Raw genomic sequence first — 23,084 nt, 5'->3', positions numbered from 1 at the left:
TCCCTTAATTAAATGTGTCTTTCCTCCATATACTCTTTCATCAAAGCTCTTGCTGCACACTCCAAAACCCTTCCTTACAGAATACACTTATGTGTTATACAAAACAGACGTAGTGACCCTTTGTAATCTATTGCTTTGTACGCCCTGAAGATTGTGATTTCTTTTAAATTTGAGACAATAACTATCCAGACTATAGTCAGATTTCAGGCTATAATGTTTTACTATGATTTAGATTTTCCAAAAAGAACAAAATTATATAGCATAAAAATTCAGGTATCTGAAAGACTCAAAAGGCTGTTTTTCACTTTGTTCAAGTTTTGTTTCCAGGCATTAAGTGTGTCATAGAGTTGTTGCCATTGTTGTTTTCCAAATGTCCGATGTGTGCTATGACTGGAAAAATTAAAAACAAAGTTATTACTCAACATTTTATCCTCTGGTATTTTTTTTTTTTAACAATATTACACACTTCTATCTAGTTAAAAGCAAGGTTAAATATACACAGAAGACATAATGTAGAGTTGTAAGAATGATTAGAAGCTTATTTTTTAAAAAACCTTTATTTGCCATACTGATCCTAAACCATCTATTTTCCTGAACTACATAAACCAGACACGGAAGTCATTAATATTCTAGCCAGTACTGAGCCATTAAATGAAATGTGCTGGAAAATAGGACTCTTTCATTAAATAAGCTAATCACATTCAGTCTGAACTTTAATAAAATTATGATAAATAGCAACTATTTAACTACAGTCAACTGCTAACACCACCTTGGTTCTCTAAACATCTAAGTGAAATAGAATAAATTGTTCTACAAAATGCTGCAAAGTATTAAGTGTCTTACCTGACAACTACTTTTCTCTGGGTTTGATCAATTTTGCAGTAGACCATTTTAGTTCTTACCGCTGAAAAAAAGATGTTTTACATGACATGTTATATGGAATATTCCCAAGGAAAACAGCCTAAGGTATGAAACTGTGACCAAGTAAATCATGATAAAACTTTACAGTTTTCCAACATTATTTTACAAACTGGCTCTTTGAATTTAATGACAAGCCCAGCAATGTAATGCAACCAAAAGGAAGGCCATGAATTTGTCCTCTGGTTGCTGCGCCTATCTATATTAAATATCACATACAGTTTTCATTAAGAATTCTGGCATTCTCTGAAATCACATGGGGGCGGGGGGGGGGGAACGGGGCTAGTTTCTTAAGATATTATAATACATGTTATTAATCTTAAAAGTCCTAATTAACAGTTAAACCACTTTATAATGTAATTATTGAGGAAGAAGGTGCTATTTCTAGGCCAATCATAAAAAATTGGTAATGGTTAATATTTGCAGATCATTTACTATGTGCCAGGCACTGAGCTGAGTGCTTTACCTGCATTAATTCATTTAACCCTCACAACTGGAAGACCTAGTCTCAAACACAGGTCTAATACTAAAATCTAGGCTCTTAACCACTATGATATACTGCCTAAATGTCTTTGTTCTACATGACTTCAAGGAATAGACACACACCAAAAACCACATAGCTCTTTATATTCCACTGAACTTTCACTATGCTACAAATATAATCTTCTTATCTACTAAGCTCAGTTTCAAGATTAAAAATCTTATGTTTCATGGGGTAGGAAGAGAAATTCTAGGAAAAAACGAAAATGTTCCAATTGCCTTACCATCAATAACAAATGCTTCAACATCATCAGCTCCAATCTGAAGTTCTTGTTGCATTGTGTCAAAAGAAATTTCTTTATTTTCCACTGCCATGCCCATAAAAGTAAGTAGTCTCATTTTTGCCATATTCTGTTCATGTAGTAGGCCTGAGTAACACAGTAGTGAAGCCAGATGAGTATCCATACTAATTACAGTCCTGCATGATTACAACTCTTGTGTAAAATTGTGGAAGTCACTGTGTTTGGGTACTTATACAGAGTAATTTTCGCAAAGCTTATATTTACAAACCATAAACTAACCCCATAATTAAATTATGAAGCAGTTAAAATTATTTTTCTATAACTACATTTCTTTATTGCTTCAGTGCCACAGGTGATAGATTCAAAGTTAAGAATAAGCTATAAAATGGGATTTTTAGGCCCTAAGTTTTATACATTTTACATTTTTAATATTTATTTATATATTTTAGGAGATACAAAGTACATATACAAAGTATATACAAAGTACATTTCGTAAGAACATTCTTATTTAATTGAATAAACTTACTTTTACTAATAGCTCTCCATTTAAACACAAGATTCCTTATCTACTTACTATTTGTTCTGTGTCTGAGTTACTGGCAAACATGGAATTTTAAAATATTTTAATATACATTCACTTATGAAAATATTCCATTTCCCTTTAGACCACTTTGGACTTAATACTTAAAAATCAAAACTGCAGAAGTGTATTTAACATTTATAGGTTTAAAATGGTTAGTACTAGATAAAATTAACAGTGATACCTGTTCTTTTTAAGGCAAAAGTAGAAAAACTGTACAAATAATCAAATTTTGCCTTATAATTTCTAATAAAACATTCTGCTACAATTATTCAGATCACAAACAACTGTTAAACCTTAAAGGAACAATGAATTACCTAGTCCTGATCCTTTCACTTTAAAAAAAACAATAAAACTGAGTAAAGAGATTAAGTGATTTACTTTTTAATAACAAGGTGGCAGTACTAGGCCTAGAAAAGAAGTTCATTTATAAAATAAATAACTAGAAATACAAATACCTACAAATACTGAATATCCAAATTACCTATTCCTACATGGAAGCTGCATTATAACACAAACATACTTGACTTGATGCTATTTCTTAATTACAAAAACAAGTTTCTAAAGTTAATTTAGAAATACTTAACATGTTCCTTTTCTCTAAACTTGCAACTTCTGTAAACTCAGCAAATGACCAATCACGTACCCTCTAGTAATTAAGAGCCTCAAGTCTGTACTGTTAAAAAAGTTCTAAGCACATTTAAAATTTACAACATTCAGAATATTAGCAGAAGACTAGGGAAGCCCATTAATATAGGACATAATTGTTAATTAGCTGTAATTATGATGCAGGCTTTCTATTTGGCACAGATTCAACAAAAACATGATCACCATAACTCAAATGAATGAGGTACCCAAGTAAGTACTGCTAACCAGGTTTAATGGAAATCTACAAGCATCAAAAAATCAATTAGTGCACATTAACCCTAATTAACAAATGCAAATTAGATGCTGATTAACTTTCCGAAGGAAGAAGGTAGCAACTGGATAACACCAGATTACATGTGGACATGTTAGGGCAATTCAGTTGACACAAGATACTGCTACTGTTGGCCCAAGTTGTCAGTGTTAATAAGTGTTCTGAGATAAACTGATGCCACCTGTGGAACCTAGACATTTGTAACCAGACTTTCAGCTGTAATAAATGTTTAATACATCTAAAAACCAAAAATAAACATTTAGTAAGATGTTTTCCCAGAAACATCTTTCACAAACAAATTTCCAATAAATGGTTGCTAATTTGCACAGATTGCGGGAAACAAAAGGCAAAATAGGGAATCTGATTTCTGGTTTGCACAGAAATTCTATTGTTTTTTCTATCACAGAGAATACTAAAGATTTTTCTCAATATTTGGCAATATAAGAAAATTCCTTAACATTACCAGTTCAATGGACATATTTAGTCCTCTTTTAATGAGATAAAATGATAGAAACTCCTAAAATTTTTAATATATAATTTAAAATACTCTTGAAATTAGATTTGTTTTACTGCTACGCCCTGTGCAGTGACAAGCTTACCGTAAATCAAAAAACTTAGAGGAATGAAGATTGTTTCTAGAATGAATTATGTAAAACCATGATCTAACACGTAGAAACCTGCATTTAAAAACATTTCAAACTGATGTTTAAAGTAAAACAGAACCAAACTTAAAGCCTTTAGGACTCTTGTTCTCAAAATCAAACTATTATGCTAGTGAAGTCTGAGTTTAAACTTGTAGGTAGCTGTGCTTTGTTTCATGAAAGTAGAATATTACCTTCAAAGAGGAAGTCACAGTGTTCTGTGTCATATTTCAATTTTAAAGTTATAAAAAAATCTAATTTTATGGAAACATTTATTCATTACTAATATGTCAAAACCTTAATGCAGTAATAAAAAAATGTGCATCATTGAGCAATTTCTGCATTGTCACTGACCCCTGTCTTAAAATGCTGCAATATAGAAAACGTAATTTTACTGCATGCAATAGCTTATGAACCAGTGCTCCTTTGAAACAGTCAATTACACATCAATGGGGGAGTGTCAAAGTGTTAATTACTACTCCTTTTTCTTTGGTGCGTAAATAAAGAGGTTGCTGACATTAACATTCCATCACATAGCTTCATGCCAGGAAACAAATTAACTGGGACAGAATGTGGTTTTCTGGGTCTAGTGCACCTGGCAAAGCATTCAACACAAACACACTTGCATCTACTTTATCTTGGTGTATTTCAAACGCCTTATTATGTTCAGAATAATTCAATCTTCCCAATTCCAATGGCTGCACAAAATTTACAGGTGACAGGAATTAATGATTACCAAATTGAGGACTAATAGTATAATCAAAGTAGATTATAAATGTATTCTTTATCTACACTTCAACCAACCAGGAAAACTAAATTCAATTTTAATATGGAAAATATAACTAGTCTCTAATATATTCTGATTATTGCCCAGTAGAAAAACAAAGCACCTTAGCTTCAGTTGATTTCACTCTCAAAAAATGGGTAATTTTAGAACAATTTAAACCTGTTCAACTACAGATTTTCTAAGTTTTCCCTTTTTAATTTTAGCATGATAAAAACATGCTCCAGAAGGAAAATACTGAATATATACTATGCAGTTTGCTCAATGAGGATAAGATTCAATTCGGCAACATTTACTGAACTCTGTTGGTCTAGAAAGAAAGCTCCAAGATAAAAATCATAAACCTTAAACTTACTATGCTGTCTTCAACAAACTGTAGTTAGGAAAATTTCTCCTATCACACAAAATCACAACTCCATTTCTAACTCTATCTTCAGCTTCACGTAGATGTGCTTAGCAACACAGTATATATATATACTTCTATAATTTGTTAATGGGTGGGGAGAGAACCAAGTATAAAAGACTATATTAGAGGGAAAAAAGCTATTTGCTACAAATGTGACTATGGCTTTTTAAAAGAAGTACCAAAAATGTAAATCACCGAGCATCTAAGGAATAAGGTCTTTTACACCACTGGTTAGGGTAACCTACACATAAGGCCATGATCATATTTGCTGGATCTTTCATTCCTCTCTCTCTCTCTACCCCTCCAAAGAAAAATCCCCACAACTTACCAAGTGAATCAATGAAGTCTTTATTATTCTGATAAAACTTGACATATGATGCCAATTTAGCACTCACAAAAATGGTTAAAAGCTATACAGATAAACACAAAAAGACAAAGATACAATATTCAATATAGAATTAACATTTATACTCAAGATACTTTTAAGATATTGACTCCCAGCAACAAGACTCCACATTTCCTTCAAGCAGAAATTTCAATCTGTTTGATCAAATTACCATCTAAATTTGCTTTCATTAAAACTCATTTAGATGAAAGAATCAGTAAATACAGTGTCCTCTAAACGATCTACCCCAAAAGATGGTGGAAATGACAGTACAAATAGAAATAATCCAAAATGTATTTATAATTGCACTTGAAAAGTACATTCATCTGTTTTTTAAATATCAGATTTATCTTTCTAATTGGGGATAGCTGACACTATATACTAAGAAGAAATCTGTATTCTCTAATTTCATAATGGCCAGGCAAGTGAGATGAAGGAAAGGGAGGAAGAACAGGAGGCATGTGTTTGGTGGCTGGAGAAAAGCTGAATTCTAGTCCTAAATTTCAGTCTGTTCCTGATACAAAAATGAATATAGTTCTTCTCTTTCTAGATTTCTCTAAGAGTCATGTTCATTAATACAAAGAAGTAGAGTTACGGTTCAGTATGTTAGATTTAGGAGAAAATATTTTTAACATTAAAGATAAACTACTTACATCATGAATAAGCTCGCCTTCCAAAAACTTGACTGGTTTTAAAGTAAGAAGATGGTCAAAAAGAAATGCATTTGGGTCTTTCAATGCTCGCACAATACACCTTAATTGGAAAACAAAAACCCAAGCTCAGAGTCTTGAAATTCAGGTACTTTTCACTGCCTTTGCAGACTGCAAAAATATATTCAATTAAGTGAAATATCTATGAGTTCAATATACACTGCATTAAAAAAGCTACAAAACTGGGCTTAAAACAGGCCAATAAATCTATCAGTGATGTCCATTTTAATAAAATTACTCGTAGAGGGACTTCCGTGGTAGTCCAGTGGTTAAGAATCCACCTTCCAATGCAGGGGCTGCAGGTTTGATCCCCGGTCGGGGAACTAAGGTCCCACATGCTATGGGGCAACTAAGCCTGTGCCCTCAACTAGAGAGCCCGTGTGCCGCAAACTAGAGCCCACGTGCCACAACTGGTGAGAAGCCCATGCGCCCCAATGAAAGATCCCACATGCGGCAACAAAGATCCCATGTGCCACAAATAAGACCCGACGCAGCCAAAAATAAAATTAATTTAAAAATAGTTACCATAGACAAAAACAGCTGGAGAGAAAGCACCACCAAAGTAATCAAAGAATAAAACAGCACCAGTATTTTTTTACTGTTTATGCCAGACACTAAGGTAAGTGCTTTAACATGTATTACTTCATTTCATCCTCACAGCACCCTGAGAGACATATGGTATTATCATGCCCATTTTATCAAAGATGGAATAACCCTATAAAGAAGTTATCATAATTTCCATTTCATAGATTTAAAAAACTGACTCTATTCTTATTGCTACTAAATAGATCTAGGACTGTTTGAAGCAGTCATTCCCATTAGCAATGGGTTAATTTTTACAGAAAGCCACCAGCCTTTCCCCATCTACATACCTTAGTATTAAGGTAAAATCAACCCAAGATTAGGTTCTACTACTCAGGTTGGGAACCCCCACTGCAGCGATACCCCAAACAGCAAACACCATGTGGCTATTTCACATGCATTCTTTGGTTTCTTTCAATACCAAATCTTGAATTTTGGTATCTACATTAGAATCCTCATAGCGCACATGGTATCAAATGGCTTTGGATCACTGGTAGATGCAAACATGACTTCAGCTATATGACTGAACGGTGTAGCTCACCTCCACCCTGTTGACAGTCATCATTGGAACACTGTGTTTAACGTTACCTGTGGGCATCAACTCGAGCCTGGGAAGCATTGTCCTCCGTGTAACTTCCTAGCAATTCCACCATGACTTTTGATGCAGCATCACTAAAAAGAAATACAGCTTTAGGAATTTCACAGTATCATTACTGCTATCCATTCATTCAAAAATATTTACTAAGTGCCAGGTACTGTGTTGATGATACATATAATGGTGACCCAGAGACACAGTCCTCCACTATGGAAAAAGTCATGGAACTTTCCTTCTAGGAGGAAAGAGAGACGACTAAGGAAAAATAACAAGTAAGTGCCATAAAGGAAATAAATGGTGATGTAATAGAGTAACAAGAGCAGAGACAGGAAAGAGGAGGCTACTTCATATAGAATGAGCAAGGAAAGTCTCTCTGAGGAAATGACATGTAAGCTGAGATCTAAAGAATGTAAAATAATTGGCCATGAAACGTACTAGAGGTAGAAGGTGGGGGCTGGATGAGCTTCCAGGCAGAGAAGACCAGGTATAAAAGCCCTAGGTGAGGAACTTCGCTGGTGGTACAGTGATTAAGAATCCGCCTGCTAATGCAGGGGACACGGGTTCGAGCCCTGGTCCGGGAAGATCCCATATGCCGCAGAGCAACTAAGCCCGTGTGCCACAACTACTGAGCCCGCATGCCACAACTACTGAAGCCTGCGCACGTAGAGCCCGTGCTCCGCAATGAGAATCCACTGCAACGAGAAGTCCATGCACCGCAACGAAGCGTAGCCCCTGCTCGCCACAACTAGAGAAAGTCCGCGCACAGCAACGAAGACCCAACGCAGCCAAAAAAAAAAAAAAAAAAAAAGCCCTAGGTGAGAAAAAGGTTTTGTGTCTGAGAAACTGTTAGGATAGTACAGCTGAAGTTGAGCCAACACCAGATATTTAAATAACTCCACTAATGATATCCTTAGAATTATGTAGATGATCAATTTTAACTGCAGCGAAAAGTACAAAATAATTAAATGCATTCTCTCAATCTGAACTCTTTGTAAATGTTTATCTTCACCCTTCATTTCTTCCTTTAAACTGATGAATCTTCAGCCAGTTACAGAAAGCTTAACAGTTCCCCACCACCTTTTTTCGTTTTCTAAAAGCCCTTCTTTCCCCCCACATCTGGATTCAACCTGGGTAAAATCAGTAAGAGCTATACCATTTATTTTAAAAACTTAAATGATATTCTAAAACTCCCCCACAAAACCAGGATTCAATTAAATTATTATCTTGCACCACATGCAAGCATAGGCACAATTTCCAGTTTTAACAACCATAGTATACTTCAGTCTAATACATCTTATCAGTTAAAGAAATCTGAATTCACAAAGATCAGATAAAATGGTCCATTTAAAGTGCACAATATCCGACATATAATGAGGACTCAGAAGATATTACACAATTTGCACTCATCAACCACCAATATAAACAAAATCATGAAGGGGGCACCCATAAACGTAAGCATTCTTACTAAGAGGGCAAGGCAACTCTCAGAATTCTATTTAGAAGCAGAAACAAACCAACCAACAAAAAGCCAAACAACAACAACAAAACGACCATTTTCTGTGTACTAGACAAAAACCAAATCTTAAAATTTAAATCAGCAGCATGACAGAAATTTGAATGAGCATCCTTCCCTAGTTCCTTAAGTGTAGGTAGCATTCATCAACTCAGGGCCCATCACTACCAACAGGTTGGGAATACAATGGTTGACAGACAAGGTTCCTAGCCTTCACTGAGCCTAAAACCTCATAAACCTTTTAACCAAGCGTGTGAAGCGCCACGATAAAAGTACAGGGTGCTGTAAATATGGCAGGAGCATTTCAGGCAGAGAAAAGGAGTTGAGTGTAGTTCTAGACCAAACATAGGCAAACTTTCCATGAAGCACCAGACAATAATTATCTTAGGCTTTGCAGGCTATCTGGTTTCTGCCGCAACTCAAGTCTAGGCAAAAGCAGCCACAGATGATACATAAATGATAAGTATGGGTGCATTCCAATAAAATTTTATGGACACTGAAATTTGCATTTCATATAATGGTCACAATTCAAAAAATATCCTCCTTCTTTTGATTTTTTTTGTCAACCACTTAAAAATGTAAATGCCATTCTTAGCTTGTAGGCCATATAAAAACAGGTGCCAGCCTCTGGTCCAGACTGGGAAAGAGCATGGGTGCTTTTGCAGCTGACACAGGTTCACTATGTCTAGGGTATGATATACCAAGAGGAAGGGTATAGGGTCGTGTGTATGTGAGAAAGAGGGAGAGAGGGGGAGAGAAATGGAGGGAGGGAATATCTATACAAAGAAAACAAAGTTTCTGTGGTTTGTCACTGCACCATACAAAAATGGCAAGAGGATTATTATCACATTCACCAAGCCCATGCTACTGCAATAAACAGGAGCCCATGTCAGAAAGGACTTATATGCCAAACTAAGAATTCTGTACTGTATGCTAAAGAAAATGTAAACCTACAGAATGATAGGCTGAAAGTTTTGTTTCACAAAACCGCTGTAGAGAGAATAAACAGAAGACCACTTCAACATGTCTTGCTTAGGAAAACAGAAACTAATTTAGAGGGAGAAAACGATAAATTCATTTTGGTCACATTGAGTTTGAGGCAACTATGGGCCACATCTAAGTAGAACCAGGTAGAAAGCAGTTGGACATAAGGGTCTGAAGCTCAGAAGAGAAGCCCGGGTTGAATGCCTCTGGGAAGGGCATACACTCTAGCTCCATAAACCACTTCATACTGCCTTAAGTCACTGCTTCTTACATCAACTGCTTTTGCAACATGTTCATTTTTCAGAAATATTCATTTAGCACTTATATACTAAGTACCTACTCGTGTCAGACACTGTTCTAATAATGAACAAAAAGTTCCTGCCCTTGGGAAACTTACATTCTAGAGGGGACTGACACATAATAAACATGAAAATATAGCATGTCAGTTAGTAATAAGTGTAGTGGGGCCGATAATAAAATAGGGATGAGGGGAAAAAAGCAATGTGAGGGTAAGGGAATACTGTTATTTTTACAGATAGCTAGAGAAGGCCTTTCTGATGAGGTATAAATTGAGCAGATTTGAAGAAGGGAGGGAGCCACAAATGAGGTGTGAATGAAGCAAATCTAGACAGGTGCCCCAAAAGCCAGCTGAAGGAAGTGTTTCAAGAAGGAAAGAGTGATCACCTGTGACAAATGCTGCAGACACTTCCTAATATGTTAACATTAGGGTATGTCTAGGAGAGCACAAGATGGGTAATGATGTCTTATCTCAATTTCTCTGAGAATTAGCTTTGTAATTCTTTGTAATTACCTTAGTTATTTCCTTTTTACACAGAAAAGACTGAGGATCTACTAAACAGCAATTAGAGAAATCATCCAATGAGCAGTCATCAACTCTGATAAGCACTAGACATTCAAAGGGAAACAGTAACACTCATCATTTTAAATTACTGTACCAGAAAAAAGACTAACTTTTTATTTTATTTATTTATTTTTTTTTGCGGTACGCGGGCCTCTCACTGTTGTGGCTTCTCCCGCTGCGGAGCACAGGCTCCGGACGTGCAGGCTCAGCGGCCATGGCTCACGGGCCCAGCCGCTCCGCGGCATGTGGGATCTTCCCGGACCGGGGCACGAACCCGTGTCCCCTGCATCGGCAGGTGGACTCTCAACCACTGCGCCACCAGGGAAGCGCAGACTAACTTTTTAAAGATGAGCTTGAAAAAATGAAAAGGATGATAGGAATAAAATATCCAATATTTACTGAGTGCTTTCTCAATAAGGAAACCACTATTTTAAGAACTTCATGTGTACATTAGCTTATTTAATCTTTTCAACAACCTTATGAGGTAAGTACTACTATTATATCCACTCTGAAGTTGGAAACTGAGGTACAGAGATTTATTTAGTGTCATATACAAGTAAGAAAGCCAAGGTTTGAAATCCCAGTAGTTTTATTCCACAGCCTGCACATTTATAGCATATGTTAAAATATGGACTCTTTCTCTAATAGCTTTTATGCCCTCCCCATTTGAGACTGTCCAATATAAGACTACCTACTCTTAACAGTTACTGACAACTGGCTAGAATGCTGCCACAAGTGTGCTAGCATGTAACAGACAGTAGCCACTGATACAAAATGAAATAGGCTATTAATGCAAGATTCCCTATTTAACTTCTTTTATAATAAAACGCTGCAACTTTCACAACAAAAATATAATTTCCTCCTGTATTGTTAAATGTAAATGATCTGCAAAAACTTTACATTACTTTAACATAACAGAAACATTAATCTTATTGATCGTCTCTAATATATTAAACACCCGAGCACTGAAAGCAACTATAAAAATTGTGCAATAAAACTAAACCGAAGGGCTTCCCTGGTGGTGCAGTGGTTGAGAGTCCGCCTGCCGATGCAGGGGACGCGGGTTCGTGCCCCGGTCCGGGAAGATCCCACATGCCGCGGAGCGGCTGGGCCTGTGAGCCATGGCCGCTGAGCCTGCACATCTGGAGCCTGCGCTCCACAACGGGAGAGGCCACAACAGTGAGAGGCCCACGTACCGCAAAAAGTAATAATAATAAAGGAAAACTAAACTGAAGACTGATTACTCTTCCTAAAAGTTTTTAACCACTATGTGAAAAGAGAAATTAAAAAGCCAGGTCAAAATGGTAGGATTATCCTTCAACCCTAATTCTAAAAACTGGGCCAAATATATCATTTGGTAGCATCCATAAACTGGATGAAGAATAAATATTTTGGGCATGAAGTTTGCTGGGCTGAAGACAAGCGTTAGAAACTCAAGACCTTGCAAAAGCACAATTAAGTACCATTTAGTACAGTCTATTGCAAAATTTCATCTCAGGGGCACTGTTATATATATTAAGAGACTCTGACTATGACTATGACTGATAGACTCTCACCACCATTAAACAAAAGTGATAGCACTACCCTATACTAAGACATCAAAGTACCATTAAATAACTTAGTCTAATATTACACACAGCTTTGGGATTAACAGTTGTACCATTTTTAGAACAAAAGCAAGTTTTGCTTTTTAAAAAGTTTAAATATGGGAAAGACTATTTTAAACTTTGCAGCTATCTTTAATTTAGTAGGTGAAATTTACAGAAAGAAATTTATACCAACTCCTTAGAGAACGAAGTAGAGCAAAATCACTTATCCTACCTGTCCTTAAAAAAGTCTCAACTACTTACATTGCCATTATGTTTTAAGTCAGTACATTAATTCTGAATACCTTTTCTTACAATCCACAAGTGCCTCATAAAGTAGCCTTAAAAGGGTGTGTTTTTTCTCAGTGGTGAGGTTCCAGTCAGAAATCCATTTTCTAACCTACAACGAGATTGACAAAAAGGAGAAAATTTAGTGACACAGTGAACATATTTTCACAATTTAAAAGATAACATTTAGAAGACATATTTGCTTATTAGAGCTCTAAAACTATACTTCTTATAAGCAGAACAAGTATTTCACATGGTAACTCACTTGATCCAGCTCAGTTGGAATATACTGGATGGCCCCACAAGATGCTGCCACTTTAATGAGGCTGCAATATACTGTATATCTTACAGGAGTATTCTTATCCATCCCATGGAAAAGGTTGCTTAGCCTGGTTAACAAACAAATAATAAAACAATGATGGAGATCAGTAACTACGGTAACTAAATTGAGATTATATGTTCTGACAACAAACTTGAAAGGGATACTATTAAGAATGTCACATTACAAGGAGGGAAATGGTGCACAGGAGAGTTAAGTGACTTGTCCAAAGACACACCACCAATAAAAGTCACAGGTGACAGTCAAGTTCTAGAATTCTTGCTTTTAACCATTAAATGACAGTAACATGAAGAGCCCCTTGAAAAACTGGGCCTCTTCCAGTTCTTAACTTACAACTGCAGTCTCAGAGATGGGCGTTCACCTTCCCGAAATTTGACCAGTTTCTCACACAGGCTTTCAATCAGAGCTTCTTGCTTATCTGCTTCCAGGATCAACAGGAGGGATACCACACTGTTCATCACACTTTCAACATCTACACATGTATGGATGACACAACAGTGATATTATAATATTTAATGTATCTTGTTAAACATGTATTTCCAGTGTTTTAATACACCAAAGACCATTAAACATAAAACACTTAAAAGGTACTCTGGCTACTGTAAAGCAGTTCTAAAGAACACTTTTCCTTCAATGGTGTGCATTATACTAAAAAACACGGTGCACATGAATTCAAACTAAACCAGCTCTGTTGTATAGTTATCATTCAGAAAGCAACTCACACATTTTATTGAAGGATGAAGTTACTACCCAAGATTTGGTTTTCAACCAGTAAAACAGAAGACTGATTTACATGTCTATGTAGTATACAGTTTCAATTTTACTAGCAAGATACTAATTGTACACCAAGTTTAATCTCAAACCTTAACCAGAGATTTTAGGACTCCCAATTTTCAAAATTTCCCATTTTATCTCAATAAATAGGGAATCAGCCAAATAATTAAATCACCTTTTAGATTACCTGAAATTGTATTCCATCTCATATTAATCTAAACCTTATGAAAAGAAAAGATTCATTTTTTCCTTCAGTTCATTCTGAAATTACCAGTATTTACCGTGTGCAATAACACTCAAAAAACATGTAAAAAAGATGTTTTATCAAAATAGGCTTATTTCATGAGTAAAACAGATGAGAATAAACTGAAAGTGTGTGCAAAGATTAAAAACAACAGTGCTTAAAAGTTCTAAGGTCTAAAACAAAACAAATATAATTCACATGAAAGTTTTAAAAGTAGGTCCTCTATGATTAGTAAATAATATTACAAAAAATTAAAGACAAACCTTTATCATCTTCCTTCAGACATACATCACAGGCTTCAATAATTTGAGCTAAATCTACATGAAGTCCACCTTCTGAGTTCTCTTCTGAAATTTCAGCTCCTTTAGATTTCAAATAAGCTCGAAGCTCAGCAGCCTGTTGAATCAAATAGGGTTGCTATATATATCTATAAAACGAACTATGAATCACAAATCACAAGATTTCAAACCATTCTGACGTATTTCTAAAAAAATAAAATGTAAACACAGCACTTAATGATAACTTTAAATTATGTTAAAGTGCCTCTCCCCCAGCTCATCCACCATCACAGCCCCACAGGTTTTCGTCAACAAGTGGCTACACAGACCCACTATAACCCACACTGATCACTGTCAAATTTCCATCATATCACCTATATATCCTGCCGGACTTCCAGTATACAGCAAAAACCTTTCTACTATAACACAAAGCTTTTTTTGGGAGGAGGAGTGGGGGAAGGGAATAACTGATCTGATTTCTTTTAAAGAAGTTTTATTGCTCTCAGGTCTACATAACACAATACTTTAAAAAGTTACAGACATTACCGTGGCAAGAAAGTAATCGTTCGTTAATTAAATGTTTGAGGACCTATCTAAGATAAGTGCTGTGGGAGACACAAAGATAAAAAGGTGATGCCTTTGAATGTCACCTTGAATAAAATGTTTCTATCAAATAGCATCTACGATGTAATTACTCTTTTAAAATGCATACCTGGATCAGAAGCACTTTTGGATCTATAAAAACATAACTATAGTACTACATCCAGATATTTAAATATTTTCTACTCTAATGCATATATAATATTTAACAACTTATTCTTCTGAGGACTTGGTATTTATGGCAACCACACATGAATGCAAACAGTGTTTAAGACAATAAAATGAAGAACTGAAATGGAGATGTAGGGATACCATTAGTAAATATGTAGGCATCACGTTTCTAAACCCACAAATACGTCTGGCTACCTAAGTGTATTAAAGCTGTTGCTCTGATGGTGCTATCATTTCAGATAACACAGTAACTTCACATGAATTGGTATCATAAACAAGATTTCATAAAACATACCTCACCATATCAGAATGCACAAAAACGTCACTGCATATTTCTCTATGAAGGAAACATGGTATGGTTCCCCCCTACCCCACAAAGGCATCTGTTCAGTTTCTGCTTTGTACCCACAAAGCAAACTATTCAATCAACAGTTTATTGTTTTCATCTGTCATCCCTACTGGCCACAGGTGGTTATGGAGTGGTAAAAGCAAAGAAAAGGAAACAAGGACTCTGAACGCCACTTAACTCTAATCAGAGAATATGATCAAAGTTTAACTCCCAAAGCAGTCATCTATTTACTGTGAAACAAGAACATTAGCATAACCTAACTAGAAATGACACTTTAAAACTAATATAATCAATGACAAGAACTTCCTGCATCTACAAACCCTCTTCTATGTTAGAAAAAAAAAAAAAAAAACCACTTTTTTTCAGTCACCTAATAGCCAATTGCTGATAACGTGATTCCATTCCTACTCAGATAGGCCTTTTTTTCCTTCCACATCTTCTTTTCTAATTATGCTCAACTCATTCCCTAGCCTTTTTTCCCCCCATTTTTCTTTCCCCTTCTTCCTTTGCTCTTCAGGACTGAAGGTCTGCATTTCTACCAAGGGCGGGGGGGGAATCACATCTGCAATTCTAAAAGTTATCTTACACTAGTATTGATATTTTCTCTTCTATCGAAACCAAAATTTCCATGTTAGTGGAGTAGCAGAAAAATACAAAATGACAACCCTTAACGACTTCACAGAATAGTTTTCAGTTCTGCAAAATTAGAGAAAATCATTTCAAGTTTAGTTTAACTCCCACCAACTAAAGTTTAACTTTTGTTATGGGGAAAATGAGAAGCATGAGCCATGCAAACCAAAGAGCAAACCCCAAACAGGAAATTTAAAAATATTAAGATTGTTCACCAAATGTATGCCTCAAAGTATGAGGATGGAATTGATGTTATGCGTTCAGGTTACAGAACTCTCACTCTTGCTCAAGTAAGAATGTAAAATAGGGCCTACGTATAAAATAGGCGTCACCTGTGCCCTTGTGGTCACAATAATAATATAGCCATTTTGATCTTTAGTACCAAATTATTTTTCCCTGAACCGCTTACGCCGTCTAAAGATTCGCCACCTCCCACTCCGGATGTGGCTGCATTTGGAGGACGGAAGCAGATACCCTCCGCAATGAGTCAAAAAGTACCGTGTCGACAGACAGCAGTGACTCCAGGCTGGAAGAGTCCTGACGCCGACCAGGAAGTCGGCCGTCAGGCCCCGGGCCCAGCACTGGGAGTGCTGGCTGCCGGGCAACCCCAGGCCTCCAGGAACGCGCGCCCCTGCCTCGCGGCCTCCGCACTCCGAGGTGTGGAGGACTGAACCGCGGCTCTCGGCTCCGGGGCGGGCTCCACGGGGCGGCGTCCCGCTCGCCCGGTCCTGGCTCGGCCCCGACTCGGCCCTTCACACTTCTGAGCCTCCCTTACACCCCACCCTGGAGGCATCCGCCTTCCGGGAGCATACCTGATCTTCCTCGCTGATGTCGATGAACGCCGGGACGCTCATGGCGAAGGCTGGAGCACTTAGAACACTCGGCCCTCAAACCACGCCGACCGGAAAAAGGAGCTGGGCCGCGCGCCGGCGCCTCACAACCGCTTCCGGGTCAGCCTGCGCGGGTCTTGCGGGGCGGGGTCACCAGGACGGGCGAAGCCACGGAGACCAATCGCAGCGCGCGCTCTGTGGGGCGGGGCCGGGCGGAGGCGGAGGCGGAGGCGGAGGCGGAGGCGGAACGAGCCCTACGGGCTAACTTCCTGCGTGGGCTCTCGTCTCTTCTAACTCCGGTAGGTGGGGTGTGGTCTGTGTTCCGTATTATCGCCCCGCTTGCGCCTCACGGGGACCACCTACCCTTTTGAAATTTGGGTGCGATTTTTTTTCGAGTTATAATTTAGCCCACATTTCAGCCTTTATTGAGGGACTAGCTAGCAAGCAGGCAGTGCTCTCTACCCCGGGAACAGCAGTAGTTTTCAAAATAAGCTCCCCCACGTGCAGCTTACATTCCATTGGGGGCACACAGAACACAAACAGTACAAAGTAATTAGAAACGCGGCCCTGAATAGTGTAGTGTTTTACAGCACAGACTCCAGAATCGAATTTCTTGGGGTGGAATCCCTGCTGCACCATTTGATGGATGTGTGATTTGGGGCAGTTGCTTAACTGCTGCTTTCCAGCTTCTTCTGGAAAAATTAGATCAAGTACTTATAGTGTTGTTCTGAGGATTAAGTAAATTAATATATAAAGCAATTAAAACACGGTGAGCTCTAGATGTATTAGCTGTTATTCAGTAGTTATGTTAACTAGCACCAGTAAAACAACAGAGAAAGGGGTGGTGTGTGTATGAGTGTGCGTGCATGCCATTTTAGATAGAGTAAGCAAAGAAAATGGCTCACATGTCATTGAGAAGTGAAGGAAATGAGGAAAGTACCAATGGAGAAATCTGCAGGAGAGCTTTTCATGCAGAAGACAGCAAGGAAAGGACTCGAGGCAGGTGCAAGGAAGCCTGTAGGCTGGATTTGAGGAGGAGAGGAATAGATGAGATAGCCATGGCCAGATCATTGTCTTGTAGGCTATAATAAAAAATTTGGTTTTGACTTTAACAAGCCTCTAACAGGTTTTGAGCAGAGGAGTGAGGAGGTCAAACAACTTTTTTTGTAAAGGATCACTCTGGCAGGTGTGTTGCAAAATGATATAAGTTGAGCAAGGGCCCAAGTAGGGAAACTGGTTAGAAAGCTATTACAGAGACAGAGCAAGAGAAGATGGTGGAGTGGTGGTGAGAAATTGATTGAATTCTCGATGGTAAAACTGATAAGATTTACTGACAGATCAGGTAAGGGGTGTGAGAGAAAGAGGAACTCAAGGGGATTCCAAAGTTTGGCCTGAATTCAAGCCAACGCCTTCTAACATTCTGGGGCAGACTGTCTACTTGCGGTAATTGCAAGCTTGCTTCTTATTTGAAAAAGCAAGAAAAACAACATGGAGGCCTTGATACGCACCCAAGATGGGTATTGTTTAGGTAATTAGGGAAAATTAAGTTTAAAAAGAAATGGGAAACTCAATAGTAAGAAAGAGAACAACCCAGTTTTAATGCAAATCAAAAACATGATAAGATACCACTACACACTTACCACAAAAACTAATTTAAAGAAAACAATACCAAGTCCTAATAAGGATGTGGAGCAACTGGAACTCTGATAAATTGCTGGTAGGAATGCAAAATGGTAATAGTAATCAAGATAGTGTGATATTGACATCAAGGTAGACAATTAGATCAAAGGAAGAGAAAAGAGAGCTCAGAAATAGACTTACACGTGGTCAATTGATTTTTGCCTAAGATACAAAGGCAGTTTAATCTTTTAAACAAATGGTGCTGGAACAATTGTATATTCATATTTGAGAAAAATGAAACTGAATCCATACTTTTACCATATGGAAAAATGAACTTAAAATGAATCTTAGACCTAAATATAAAATCTAAAACTGTTAATTAAACTTTTAGGAGAAAACACGGAAGAAAATTTTTGTGACCTTGGGTTTGTGACCAAAGATTTTTTAGATACATCTCTGAAGGACATGATCCATGAATGAAAAGAAATTGGCAAATCGGACTTCATCAAAATTAAGAACTTCTGCTCTCTGAAAGACACTTAAGAGAATGAAAAGACAAGCCACAGACTAGGAGAAAACATTGGCAAATTACACATCTGGTATGGACTTGTATCCAGAATATATAAAGCACTTTCAGAACTCAATAAGAAGGGAATTCCCTGGTGGCCTAGTGGTTAGGATTCCAGTCTTTCACTACAGTGGCCCTGGGTTCAATCCCTGGTCCCCTGGCTGGGGAACTGAGATCCTGCAAGCCGCACAGCCCAGCCAAAAAAAGAAAAACAACCCACAGGTGAATGGATAAACAAATTGTTATATATTCACATAATGGAATACTGCTGTGCAATAAAAAAGGATGAACTATTGATACATGTAACAATATGGATGAATCAAAATAATTTGTTGTGTGAAAGAAGCCAGACATACTGTATGATTCCACTTATATAAATCTCTAGAAGATACAAACTAATCTTAAGTGGCAACACTATAGATTGTCATTGCCTGGATGAGGGGGAGTAATATTCATTTAAAAATAATATCTCAGATCTAATTGGTTTTTAAATGAGTCAAAAAATTTTAGCTCTATTTTGTTAAAATAAGTGTTCTGTGGACTTTTGTTTTCCTTTTTAAAGGAGACAAATCTCCCTTAACTTAGACAAGTGGTATAAGAAATATTGTCTATTCTTCTATATATGGCATGTTCCATATGTTCCGAATGTTTCAGATAAAAAAGTTTGGAGCCAATTGAAGAAATCTGGAGCCAGTTGAAATTTGAGCTGGCCAATTTTAACTTGATCCTATGCCCAAAATAAAATACAGGTCAACTGGTGTGTTAAAGGCAATAAAATAAGAGTTGTCATTTATACTGTCACAATAGCAACCTGTTATTATTGTATCATATTCTTAGTTTCTTAAAAACATATCTAAGCACTTTCAAAAAATGAATTAGTACCAAGATGTTGAACAGGTCCTCTATCTTCTGAAAGACAATATTCTCTAGCTGATTTTTTTAACCTGAAAAATACAGCTAAATATTTATAGTTTTTCTTTACTGTTTATTTTGTCTGCTTTCCCTCTAGTAATATCTCCTTGTTCTTTCTGATGAAAAATTCTGGAAAACCTGGATTTAGCTCTATTTTTAATTGTCTTATGTGAAAGGACCATATTAATATATTCACCTGAAATTTTATCATTGGACAAAAACTACATTGTTTTGCAAGAAGAATGCATTGCATGATATTGATATCCAAAATTTGTCTTCAAGTATATATCAAGTATCTCAAAACTATAGAATTATTCATCTGATAAATAAAAGTATATTTTTCTACTAAAATAGTACATGTAGTTGATTACCTAAATAGTAATGCTATATTTTAAAGGGTAACCCGTTCGAAATGGGCATTATTTATAACACTTAATCATCGTCCTTTTACTGAATCAATATCCTGGGAGCTTTGAGAAGGCAGGAATGTGTTCATTATTTCATTCCTTTGCTTATGGAAGTGGCTGATACGAAGAAGGAGTAATAAATATTTGTTATATTAGTGAATTATATCATAAAAGTTAACTAAATTGACATATATTTGATATGTCAGATATAAAGCAATGATATCCGATCATTGCTTTAAATTTTGAATGAAAAACAGATGATTACAACATTCTAGAAAGACATGGAAAAGAGTGGGGGGAAAAAGTGTGGCACAGACTGCTGCCACTTGTCAGCCTGCTATTCATCCTCTTATTCCTTAGTAGCAAGTCCTCCCTATAGTGTAGATGAACCCTTCCATGCAACTAAATGAATGAACCCTTCCATGCAATGAACCCTTCCATGCAACTAGATTTATCAGCCTTATTATGGCTGGGGTAGCCAATGAGATGTAAATGGAAATATTGGGAGGAGCTTCTGGGAAAGCTCTATAAAAGCAGCAGACCCAGCCTCTTTTGTCCTTTTCTCTTTCTCTTTCTTGCTGCCTAAGAACACATGTACTTGATGGTGGGAGTTGCAGTAACCAAACTAAAACCAAGATGTGGCCTTAAAGGTAGAAGCCAAGATAATGGAAAGGAAAGATGGAAGAGCCTATGTCCCTGATGACATCAGGAAGATGCAGTAACAGGCCATGACTGCCTGCCTCTTGACTTGTTTTACATAAGAAAAAAATAAACCTCCATCTCATTTAATCTACCATTATATAGGATTTCTCTCATATACAACTGAATCTAATCCTGATTGACACAGAGAGAAAAGTTTGAAATCTAAAGTCATAATTTTGTAAATAAAAAGTTTATGTAAATGTAAGTCAACAACTTTTTGTAATGTGTGTTTATGGTGGGAATCTTGGAATCTCTCTTAGTGCTGTTGTGGTATAACACTGAATTTACAAAGCAACCATCATCTTAGGGTCTCAGAGATTTATAACTAATAATTAAATTTTATACTAGTGATACAACATGATTATAGTGACTTTACAGGTGAAACAACTAATGTTTAAGCCAGTTAATTGGTGGCTTACTGAAATATATTGCACCTGAGCTGTAGATTCAGCACTGGAACTAATACAGTGCTTTAAATCTCAAACACTTTGACCATTAGAAAACATTAATCTTCCCAATTAACTTCCCCAAATTCATAAGGTTAACTTCTGCACATGACATAGCCGATTATTGAAACATTCATAAATCTGTTGAATCCAAAGAAGACACATTCATCATTTATGTTTTTAAAATGATTTCAGAAAGACATGTCTGTACCAGAGGGAAAATCTTACTGCGCTAGTCAAGAGGCGTACCAACTGCAAACCATGTGAATGCAATAGTAGTTTTATGAGCTAATAATTTTTACATTTTTGGAAAAAAACATGATTTTTAGCTCCTATATGAGCTGCACTAACCACAATCCTGTGAGGTATTACTAGTTGTACAATTTTATTGAAAGATGAAGCAACAGAGGCTCAGAGGAGTTAGGCAGCTTTGCCAGCCTGAGACACAGAGCATCAGTCAGCATGGATTCCTATCCAGGTCTGTGTCACTTGAAAGCTGCTGCTCTTGTCTCCTTTTTTGTTGCTTGGTAATGATTTCATTTTAAAAAATAGAATATAAGAAGTCTTCACCTGATGTGGAATATGTGCTTTCAAAATAAACTTTTTATTGAAGTGTAACATGTTCAGAAAAATGCACCAATCCTGTGTATACTTTGATGAATTATCACAGTGAACATATACATGTAACTATCATCCAGGTCAGAAGAAGAGCACTTATTAGCCATCGGGGAAATGCAAATCGAAACCAAAACGAGATACCCTTTCACACCCACCAGAATGGCTACGATATAAAAGATAGACAATAACAAGTGTTGATGAGGATGTGGAGAATTTGGAACGCTCATAGAGTGATGATGGGAGTGTAAAGTGGTACAGCCACTTTGGAACTTTGGAAAACAGTCTGCAGTTTCTTAAAAGGCTAAACATAGAGTTATCATATGATGCAGAATTTCCACTCCTAGGCATATATACAAGAGAATTGAAAATATATGTCCATGCAAAAACATACAAAGTGTTCATAGCAGCATTATTCATAATAGCCCAAAACATTCACATTAGTCAAATGTCCCTCAATTGATGAATGGATAAACAAAACGTGGTATATTTATACAATGGAATATTATTTGGCAATAAAAAGGAATGGAGGACTGATACATGCTACAACATGAAAGAATCTTGAAAATATTATGCTAAGTGAAAGAGGCCAGAAGCAACACATATTGTATGATTCTATTGGTGGTGTGTGTATGTGCTGGGAGGGGAAGGGGTTGAAGGGGAAGAAGGGGGAACAATAACTAAAGGGTAAGAGGTCTCTTTAGGGAGTGATGAAAATGTTCCCAAATTGATTGTGGTGCTGGTTGCACAACTCTGTGACTGTACTAAGAACGAATGAACTGTAGATTTTAAATGGGTGAAGTGTATGGTATGTGAATTATACCAACAGAGCTGTTTTTAAAAAGAAATAAATAATATACAGGAGAGGCAGATGGGGGAAGAAGTAGTGTCTTCATTGTTGATAGAGATAGATCATATGATGTGGCTTTTGACCTGTTAACTAAATATGCTGGGTAAACCTCAACTCCAGAATGTGGAAGATTTATCCACCTAGCCTCCTGGATAGGAAGGCCTCTGATATGTAAGACTTACACAGCGGAGGAGGATAGAACTCATGCTGTCT

At 36.9% G+C, this 23,084-nt stretch overlaps 1 protein-coding gene across 1 annotated transcript; it reads right to left on the bottom strand.

Moving 5' to 3' along the window:
- Positions 1-40: 40 nt before the first annotated feature.
- On the bottom strand, positions 41-16,866 carry EIF3M (eukaryotic translation initiation factor 3 subunit M). The gene is made up of 11 exons (XM_082660581.1): positions 16,734-16,866; positions 14,157-14,289; positions 13,209-13,347; positions 12,801-12,924; positions 12,553-12,647; positions 7,296-7,379; positions 6,069-6,168; positions 5,359-5,440; positions 1,683-1,826; positions 844-904; positions 41-390 (listed from the first exon to the last, which is right to left on the bottom strand). Exons 1-11 carry the CDS (start codon positions 16,773-16,775, stop codon positions 270-272), a joined length of 1,125 nt encoding a protein of 374 aa, XP_082516707.1. The 5' UTR covers positions 16,776-16,866; the 3' UTR covers positions 41-269.
- Between the last annotated feature and the right edge of the window lie 6,218 nt (positions 16,867-23,084).

The sequence above is a fragment of the Grampus griseus genome, assembly GCF_964374135.1.
Source record: "Grampus griseus genome assembly, chromosome: 8".
Lineage (NCBI taxonomy): Eukaryota > Metazoa > Chordata > Mammalia > Artiodactyla > Delphinidae > Grampus > Grampus griseus.
This window is presented reverse-complemented; position numbering and strand designations above follow the sequence as displayed.